This window comes from Apodemus sylvaticus, chromosome 20 (assembly GCF_947179515.1).
Source record: "Apodemus sylvaticus chromosome 20, mApoSyl1.1, whole genome shotgun sequence".
Taxonomy (NCBI): domain Eukaryota; kingdom Metazoa; phylum Chordata; class Mammalia; order Rodentia; family Muridae; genus Apodemus; species Apodemus sylvaticus.
Window position 1 is genome coordinate 1,322,896 of NC_067491.1, and position 9,922 is coordinate 1,332,817.

A 9,922-nucleotide genomic window follows, 5' to 3' on the forward strand; every position below is an offset into this window, starting at 1 on the left:
AGACCAGGCTGGCCTTGAACTCAGAAATCTGAACTCTGCTTCTGCCTCCCAAGTGCTGGGATTAAAGGCGTGCGCCACCACCGTCTGGCTACACGAGACTCTTGTCTTAAAGAGTTTGGGTATGGGGTGAGGGAGAAAGGAATGAGGATGTAAGTCTGTAGAATGTGGTGGTACACACCCTCACTTCAGTAGTCCAGTGGCAACTTCTCCAGAGTTTAATACTACTCTAGGCCACCTAAGACAGTGTCCCCTTCCACCCGAAAAAAGAACTTGACTCAACTGCACATGGTAGTTCATGTCTGTCAGTCTAGTACTCTGGTGGTTGGGGCAGGAGGATTGCTGAGTATGAGGGCCCAGCCTGAGCTACATAATGAGTTCTAGACTGGCCTGATCGATAGCATGAGGTCCTGTCTTAAAAAAACTAAATGGAGCCGGGCGGTGGTGGCGCAGGCCTGTAATCCCAGCACTCTGGGAGGCAGAGGCAGGTGGATTTCTGAGTTCTAGGCCAGCCTGGTCTACAGAGTGAGTTCCAGGACAGCCAGGGCTACACAGAGAAACCCTGTCTCGGGGGAAAAAAATAACCTAAATGGAAATGCTGGAGGGATGGTTGGGAACATTTACAGCAGCTGGGTGAAATTCAAGATGCACGCCTTTACTCCCATCATTTGGGTAGACACTGGCAGATCTCTGAATTCAAGGTCCTGGTTTAGAGTAACTTCCAGGACATCCAAGGCTACATAGAGAAAAACTACAAAGAAAGAAAGAGAGAGAGAGAGAGAAAGAAAGAAAGAAAGAAAGAAAGAAAGAAAAGAAAAAGAAAGACACCAAAAACAAGAAACAATGAACATTTACTGCTCTTGTGAAGGACCTGGGTTTGGTTCCCAGAACCTATGTAGTGACTCACCAGCAACCCAAGTGCCCATAACTCTAGTTCTTGGGAATTTGACACCCCCTTCTCCTTGTGTACACTCGTGGTGCACACACTTGAGTGCAGTCAAAGCACACATACATATAAAAAAAAAAGATAAAAGAACACCTTCTGCCCTATACACACAACTCAAAAAGGGGGCCAGTGAGATAGCCCAGTGGGTAAAAGGTTCTTGCCACTAAACCTGAGGACTGGTGGAGTTTAATCCCAGGGAAACAGAATCGATTCCCACAAACTGTTTTCTGACCTCCACAGGAGCTCCATGGAGCAGTAATGTATATGCACAGACAAATGAATAAAATTGGGCTGTAAAGGTTTTTTCCCTTTATGTGTCTGTCGGGTGCCTGCAGAACCCTGAAAGAGAAGTGGAATCTCCTGGAAATGGAGTTAGAGATGATTGAGAACCACCTTGCGGGCCCTGGGAACCGAACCATAGTTCTTTGTAAGGGTAGTGTTCTTAAATGGTGAACACCTCTCCAACTCCTATCTTGAGACCCTGAGAGGAACTCATTTTATTGTCTCTTCCAGAAATTCAGGGAGGGGACGAAGGATGGGAGCAGGGGAAGGCAACAATTGAACTAACCAACTGGGAATGCAAACTCCATCCTCTGAAACTCCCTCTACTCCTGTCAGGGCCACACCCTATCTGGGCCCCGCCCCTAAGCCATTAGGCTCCGCCTTCATTTCAGGCCCCTCCCCTCCCTAACTTCACCAGGCATCTTGTCGCCAGCCAAGTTCCTTCAGACCATTCACCTTCACTTCCATTGGGGCCCCGCCTCATAAAAATCCCACCCACACAACCAAGTCCCGCCTTCCATCTCGAGCCCCGCCCAGCAATCCGGCTCCTTCCTCTCAAGGCCCTACCTCCAGCACATGTACCTCCCTCACAACAATCCACCCAATCCGCTTCGTGGTCGCTTTGCCCCGCCCCCATCAACAGTCGGAGTCCTCCTCGCTTGCGCATTCGCTTCTCATCACTTCCGGGGCGGTGTTAGGTCAAGCGCACTTCCGTCCGCGGCGGAGCTGCGGTGGTGGCGGTGCAGGAAGCTGGGTCGGGGTCCCCGGGGTACAGACCGACGGACGCACGGGCGGGCGGCCGGGAGCCATGGAGTGCGGCCCCCGGGCCGGCGGGCGCGGGCGGCGGTGAGTGCGGGCGGGCTGCGGCGGTTTGCGGAGTGGGGCCGAATCGAGCGGGGCCCTGCGTCCGAGACCTCACTGCGCTCTCCGGGGATGGCTGCGGGACCAGCGCACCCATCCTGTCCCTGGCATCCCCATGTCCCCGTGTGCAGCGATCCTGGAGCAATCACTTAACCTCCTCAGGACACGGCTGTGCCCCCCCAAGAAACGCCCGGGCCCAGCCGCAGACCCAGCCCCTATCCCACACCATATATCTGTCCGCTGACATTCGCCGGCCACCTTTGCCCCTCGCCTGGCGTCCTCCTGCCCGCTGGGGCCCACTGCAGGCTTCCCTTATGCGGCTCAGGACTCATTTATGATTCCTCACCCCCACTGCTGAAGCAGAGCCTGAGGGTGCAGCTTGAGCGGGCCCTGCTCTCCTGGGAGCCCTTGCAGTTTTTCGAATCCTCTCTTGCCGCCCGGGTTTACCTCTCCAGTCCTCTGTCACTTAGCTATTTCCTTTTTTTCACGTGTGTACGCCCACGCAGAGGACAGCTTTCTGGACTCAGTCGTCTCCTACCATGCGGGTCCCCTGATCCAATTTGGATCTTCAAAACTTGGTAGCAAGTGCCTTTACCTGCTGAGCCATCTCCCTCAACCCGTCGTCGACATCCTTTGAACTCTTCAGCTCCTGGAGTGTTGCCTCCCTACTATGACTGGCTGGGTGAGGCATACCAGTGCAGACAGTCATATGTAGGTCATCCTAGAGCCTTTACAGTAGCCTGGTTGCTTGTAACACCAGGGCCTGGTTTTATGTTTGTGATCACAATACTTAGGCTTTGTTGCAGGGAGTGTGTAATCCTGTCTTACACTACCCAGTGGCCTCATCTGTGACATGAGGTCCCACATGTTGTCTGTCCTCTCCATATAACACCCGCAGATCGTGGAAGCTTGTATCTTTAAAAGTCTTTCTTCTACAACTTCATTTTCTCTGGCTGCTCTGCATATGATTGTTGAGTGGAAGTGGGTAGTTATTGGTCTTCATCGTCCTGCTCCTGTGGGGCTTTCTTACTGTAGCTAACTATTTACACAGGAGGGAAACTGAGGCCTCTCCTTGCTTGTCTAGAAAACATACTGCAGGTTGAGACCCCAGAAGTTGCACACCTAATAAGCTGTGGCTAGGCATGAGGTCTGGGAATAAGAAGGAGGAGGACACCTCTAAAAGGGAGGTCACTCAGTGGGTGTGTGCTGCAGATACGTGAAGCAGCCAGGGTGAAGACTCTGACACAGGATGACAGTGGCTGAGATGGACCTGGGCAAGGAGGCGAGAGTGCAGCAGGGAAAGGTTCACATGGCGCTGGTGGATGAACCCTCGGGCCCAAAGATCCGCGGGAGAGGCCCAGGGGGCAGCGTGAGGGGCAGCACCCCGTTCCTGGCCTTGGTTCATGTTGCCCTCCAGCATGGTCAGGAATTCTTTCTCACTGTGCTGCAGATCCTTCCAGGCCCTCTGTCACTAAGGGGTGTTACATGAGGAAGTCTTGATTACCAACGCCAGTGTCTCCAAACATTGACCTTGTGGATATTAGGGGCAGGGTCATTCCCTAATATGGCTGTTCTGGGCTATTCAGGGTCTTGGACAGAGTCAGGTCCCCACCTGCTCCGTACTAAGATTGCTCCCTCCTCCATGATAGGAGTGCTCTAGGTTCCGGGTGTGGCCTGGTGTCCCTTGGAGACAGGTTTACCTGCATCTTTGAGAATTGCCCCCTGGGAGCTGGGCACTCGTTGCCACTGTCTCTGTCCTCGCTCTGGCTGTCATGGCGGTTCCCCCAGAGTCCCTGATTGTTAGGGACCGGGATATCACTCTCCCTCATCCCTGGCCTTACACCTCAGATTCTCAGGGATCAGAAATGTATGTGTGGGGCCACAGCTGCCTGAACGCTGTGTGTCTCCCTTTGCCTGTTAACCATGTCCCTCTGTCCCTGTGGATTTATATGCTGTAACCTAAAACCCAGGTGTAGGTTGATATCCTGTTAAAATTGCGCTGTGAAGTCTCCTGCCTTCCTCCCAGACTGAGGGACGATGGTGGGCTTTCCTGGAAATGTCTGTGTGTCTGTCCATCGGCATTCTGCGGGCAGTGGCAGTGCTGTGGTGTTCTTTGAACACACTTTAGGATGTCCCGCAGAAATGGAGCCTTTGGGTTTCTATTGGAGTCAGGCCCTGTCCCCCACTTCATTTCCCTCCTGCAGTTCAGGCAGGCCCGGGAGGTTGGGTGACTGAGCCTGAGGTTGCAGCTGCCCTGACCCAGGAGAGGCCCCCCACCCTCCGCCCCGCCCTCCCGCCCCAAGCACAGGGACAAACCATTGTCCCAGGCAGTGGGGCCCGTGTCTGGCGTGCATCCTGCCCTTGTTCCCGGCCTTTGTGTCTGTTTCCTCCCCTGGGCTCTGTCTCTGTGTTCCAAGGCCCCGTGGCTCACCCCTCCACATCCTCCTGCGTGGGAGCCTATGGATCCCTTTGGCTCAAAACCTGGGGCTGACTTTGTCACCTGTTCTGGAGGATAACTCTTTCAAGGACTGAGGGAGAAACTGTTGGGGCAGGCGGAAGGGCTGGCTTTAGGCCTGGGGGGTGCTGGAATGGCAGAAGCTGGGGGGGGTCATACATAGGATGAATTCTGCAACAGAGGCCCAGGAGAGATAGAGCTGTGGGCAGGCCAAGAGGACCAAGATAGACCGTTGATGTGGGGACACGCCTTTCCCCCTGCCTGGCATAGGCTGGCACCTGGTTCTACCCTAGCTTCCTGGAGGGAACCCACATGTCGGTGTCCCCCGCAGGGTATCCCACTGTATGGCATGGAGACCTGTGGCTGTGAGGCTCCCGGGGGCTCGCCTTGGACCGCGATGGGGCCGAGCTGCGGCCTCCTAACGGGACTGAGGTGTGCAGCCCGCGAGCTGCCGCTGCCCGCATCTCGGAGCACCCCCGCCCCTCCCCTGGCCCGGCGCGGGCTCGGCGCCCGCCATGAACGGCCTGTCGGTGAGCGAGCTCTGTTGCCTGTTCTGCTGCCCACCCTGCCCGGGCCGCATCGCCGCCAAGCTCGCCTTCCTGCCTCCCGAGCCCACCTACTCTCTGGTACCTGAACCCGAACCGGGGCCCGGCGGGGCCGGCGCTGCCCCCTCGGGTCCCCTGCGGACCTCAGCGGCCAACCCCGGGCGCTGGAAGATCCACCTGACAGAGCGCGCTGACTTCCAGTACGGCCAGCGCGAGCTGGACACCATCGAGGTCTTCGTGACCAAGAGCGCGCGCGCCAACCGCATCGCCTGCATGTATGTGCGCTGTGTACCGGGTGCCAGGTGAGCTGCCCCCTCCTAGGACTCACCACAGGGGTGTGTGGGTATTGTACTGCCCTGTCTTCCAGCCCACCTGATCCCTCTTGTAAAGTACAGGAGACCCACTTTCATATTTCTACTATCAGGTCTCCACCAGAGGGTGAGGTGGAGAGGTAACCGCTTTCCCAGGTCGAGCCTGGAGGCCAAAGGGCAAACCTTTCGTTAGGAGTCAGGCTGGTGCTTCAGGAAGCCACCCGGGCAGGACCAGGCAGGTGCATGGCCTTGACCTGGCACAGTCCTTTATCATGTTACAGGTCTGTCCGGGTTGGCCAGAGGCCAGCTGGGAAAAGGATGGATCTCAAGAGTTTGCTGGTGGCCAAGGGTGGAGCCCAGCCCTCCCCCTAGCAATAGAGCATCTGCCTGAAGGAGCAAGCTCTTTCAAGCACAGTTCTGTGCTGTGGGGCATGAGATGGTCTTGGCCTCCTGGCCTGGACTTGTGTCTGTTGAAGACTGAACTCACAGCGGGTCCCTGTGTAGATGGGGGCTAAGGCCTGCTGGCTGGCTGTGGCCATGCATGAGGCTATAGGACTTAGCAGCCTTCAGGGCCCACCCCCAGCTAGTCCCTGCCGTGCTGGTGCTGTGGGGGCCAGCTGAGGAGGAGACGATACAGTGGTGCTGCTGGCTCTGTTTGGGTGGTCAGCTGTGCCGCGCCCTCTCCCTGCATACCCAGGTACACAGTTCTCTTCTCGCATGGCAATGCAGTGGACCTGGGCCAGATGTGCAGCTTCTATGTTGGCCTGGGCACGCGCATCAGCTGCAACATCTTCTCTTATGACTACTCCGGCTACGGGATCAGCTCTGGGCGGCCGTCGGAGAAGAACCTCTATGCTGACATTGATGCAGCCTGGCAGGCCCTGCGTACTAGGTAAGGCCTCGGACTCCTGGGGCAGCAGTGTGGGGAGTGGCAGTGGTAGGTAGGACCTTAGTCGTTGCTGTCCACAGGAAAAGGGAAGTTGTACCTGGTCTGACAGTGAACGGAAGACCCAGGGTGTAGGAGATAGCCGGGGAGGGACTTGGGAACAAGTAGTTGGTAGCCCAAGTGCCAGGAACGCTGCGCCATCAGCTGAACTAGCTGGGCCAGGTGGCAGTAGGGCTGGGAAGCTGTACTAGACGGTGCCCAAGTGGTGGCAGCAGCAGGTCTGGGCCCCTCCATCAGTCTGCCTTTCTGGTTACCCCACTTCGCAAGGGCTCCTTCTGCTCCCTCATAGAGATGGGGCGAGCTCACCCATCCACACTTCTAGAGGCCCCTACTCTTGATTAGGGCCCCAAGTCGTGCTGAGACTCCGACAGCCCTGGTTGCCCTGGAGATGTGCCAGGTATCAGAGCTTGGTCCCCTGGCACTATTGGTGCTGGCATTGGGGACCTGTCTGAGTGCCCTCCCCTGTGCCAGAGTGCCTGTACCCTGCTTGGGCTGACTTCCCCTTGCTCACACTGTCTGGAGAGCCACTGTTGTGTGTTCTGAGCTCTGTCCATTGCCCACTACAGCACTGACTGCAGGGAACTCCTGAGGGGGGAAGGCGACTCTTCTAAACGGCCCCCATGCTGGGAGGGGCTTAGGCTCCTGCTATGGATTCTGTTTAACCAGCAGAGCTGGTCTCTTGGTCAGCACACAGGCCTAGTGTGGGTTGCCCCTGGGTGGTCCACCTCCTGCCTGGGCTCAGGGAAGGCTCCTGCAGAGGCTTGTCTGTCTGAGGCAGACCGTTGGGGACTATGGCGGGGGCAGCACTAGTCGGCTCAGCCAGGGTCAGTGGTCACATGGATCTGCTGGGGTGGGAACCACAGGCAGGGAATTAGGAATGCCTTGGCTGTGCTGCCACATTGCCTGTGTTGTGCAAGCTTCTAATTGGGCAGGAAGGACTCTGGGGACCTTAAACTGGGCCGAGCATCTGGGGACACGGTTTCCTAAATTCCCAGAGACCCACACTGGTGGGGAGGCAGCACTGGAAAGAGACCTCCAGACCGCCCGCTTGCCCTCTGGGGTCAGAAGGGAACAGCAACGTTTGTTCTGGAATCTCAGGCACTGTCACCCTGACCCCCACCCCTTGGGAGGGTTTGAAGAAAAGGCCAGGGTGCTACTGCTTGGTAGGGCTTTGGGAGTTGCCCATCTCCAGGCCCGCTGACCCTGCTTGTGCTGTCGGCCAGGTACGGCATCAGCCCAGACAGTATCATCCTATATGGCCAGAGCATTGGCACTGTGCCCACAGTGGATCTGGCGTCACGCTACGAGTGTGCTGCAGTGGTCCTGCACTCGCCTCTCACCTCGGGCATGCGGGTGGCCTTCCCTGACACCAAGAAGACCTACTGCTTCGATGCTTTCCCTAAGTGAGCATGAGGGCAGGGCCTGGGAAAGGGTGGAGTGTGAGCATGAGGGCGGGGCCTGGGAAAGGGTGGAGCGTGAGCATGGGGGCAGGGCCTGAGAAAAGGCGGAGCTTCAGCCTGAGCATCTTTCCCCTCAGCATCGAGAAGGTGTCCAAGATCACATCACCGGTGCTCATCATCCACGGCACAGAGGACGAGGTGATCGACTTCTCACATGGGCTGGCACTGTATGAGCGCTGCCCAAAGGCCGTGGAGCCGCTGTGGGTGGAGGGCGCTGGGCACAATGACATCGAGCTGTACAGTCAATACCTGGAGCGCCTACGCCGCTTCATCTCCCAGGAGCTGCCCAGCCAGCGTACCTAGCCAAGCCGCAGGGACCTCAGCAGTCCATGGGCCTCCTGCCGGGGCTGCATGTGACCCGGAGCCCAGGACCCTGCCTGGCACCCCAGGGGCCATGAGCCATGGGCAGGCGACAGAGGTCCCTCTTCTCTCCTCATGGAAGCAAAGAGAAGGAAAGAGGGAAACTAATTAAAGGATTAAGATTTTAGGGTTGTCTTGACTCCTTCATGGCTAGAGCGCCTTTGTAGGGCTGGGAGATCAGTGAGACCAGCTGGGTGTGGTGAGTGTGAGGGGAACCTCAGGTCCCACCAAGGGCCTGCACCCAGGACAGCAGGGCAGCACCCTGCTCTGAGGAGTACTAATCCCCGCTGTGCACAGGGCTTCCACTCCAGATGTGAAGATCACTGGTCCAAAGCCAGGACTAGGCCTTGCACTGTGTCAACTGGGAGTGGAAGAGGTCTTCCCAGGACTGCGGGTGTGGAGTTGAGCCAAGCGTTGTTTCCCTGAGCTGACTGGGTCATCAAGGTCGCTTTAAGAGTGGGTGGGACATTTGGGTGAGCTGGAATGCTTGGGGTGTGTGGCTATGGCCCTGGGTGAAGAACACAAGTGACATAACTAGTCGCCTTTTTTAAATTTATGTACATTGTTGATTTGAATGCATGTATGTCTGTGCTATGTGGGTGCTGGGAATCGAACCTAGAAGAGGATGTGCTTTCAACCACTGACCCATCTCTCCAGCCCCCTAAAATTGGTGGTTTTGACTCTAAGCACTAGAGAGTGCTAAAGCGGGCTCCCAAGCCCATGTTTCACCAAACTAGGGCATTCTTTTTTGTTGTTTTTTGATTTTTCGAGACAGGGTTTCTCTGTAGCCCTGGCTGTCCTAGAACTCAGAAATCCGCATGCCTCTGCCTCCCAAGTGCTGGGATTAAAGGTGTGTGCCACCACTGCCCGGCAAACTGGGGCATTCTTAACCCAGAGTCTACTCCTCTCTAGCCTCAGGACCTTTGCACAGGTGGCTCAGGTGCCCTTACTGCCCTGTCTGTAGTCCCACTGCCTAGCCGCTCTTCTGCTGCTTGCTGCAGGTCTCCCTACCTCCAACACCCACTTTTCTCACACATCCCCCTGAAATGCTGGACTGCAGAACCACTGTCCAGGCTGAGTCTCCACTGTGACCTTTGTGCACATAGGCCCAGAATGTACCTGGTAAGGAGGCGCAAGCCTCATTCTGAGTCAGTCATTCTATAATGAGAGAGGGGGTTATCAATACTGAGAATGCACTCAGGTGCAGAGGACCCTATATCAAAATGCTAAAACCAGTGTGTGTGTGGGGGCGTATGGGGGGGTTGTGTGAGAGGTGGGGGAGAGGGTGCCAGGCCACAACTCACAAACTCTGTAGACCAGCTGGCCTCGAACTCAGATATCCCCAAGCTCAGCTATCGCTGAACACAAAGTCTGGTTTCCTGGGTCTAGGGATGGAGGCCAGGAGGGAAAGCACTGCTGGCTCACTCGCTAAGCTGCAGTCCTGTTTACTCCGTGAGACAGGGTCTTGCTCTATAATTCACTCTGATTCTGAACTTAGTTGAATGATGCCACACCTGGGGCTGCTGGAGACGAAACTTGCAGCACAGTGATTGCGGAGGACCCTGCCCACTCATCCACAGCCTGTATTTTTTATTTTTTTGGACAAGGTCTCCCTCTGTCTCTGAGCCTGGCTGACGGACACTCACTACGTAGCCCAGGCCTCAAACCTCACCACTGGTGAATAACGGCCTTGAGCCGGCATGTCCACCACAAAGTGAAAGGGGTGAGCATGGTGGTGCACTCGGAGCTCTGTGAGTTC

The 9,922-nt window shown here is 56.4% G+C and overlaps 1 protein-coding gene across 1 annotated transcript; it reads left to right on the plus strand.

Annotated features, from left to right (window-relative positions):
* Window positions 1-1,907: 1,907 nt before the first annotated feature.
* Window positions 1,908-8,290, plus strand: Abhd17a (abhydrolase domain containing 17A, depalmitoylase). The gene is made up of 5 exons (XM_052165368.1): window positions 1,908-2,071; window positions 4,873-5,388; window positions 6,095-6,289; window positions 7,567-7,746; window positions 7,881-8,290. Exons 2-5 carry the CDS (start codon window positions 5,057-5,059, stop codon window positions 8,104-8,106), a joined length of 933 nt encoding a protein of 310 aa, XP_052021328.1. The 5' UTR covers window positions 1,908-2,071; window positions 4,873-5,056; the 3' UTR covers window positions 8,107-8,290.
* The last annotated feature ends 1,632 nt before the right edge of the window (window positions 8,291-9,922 follow it).

Coding starts and splice junctions, on each gene's coding strand:
- Abhd17a (XM_052165368.1), top strand. CDS start 5,057: ATGAACGGCCTGTCGGTGAGCGAGCTCTGTTGCCTGTTCTGCTGCCCA. Junction 6,290..7,566: donor TGGCAGGCCCTGCGTACTAG/GTAAGGCCTCGG, acceptor GCTGTCGGCCAG/GTACGGCATCAGCCCAGACA. Junction 7,747..7,880: donor TGCTTCGATGCTTTCCCTAA/GTGAGCATGAGG, acceptor CTTTCCCCTCAG/CATCGAGAAGGTGTCCAAGA.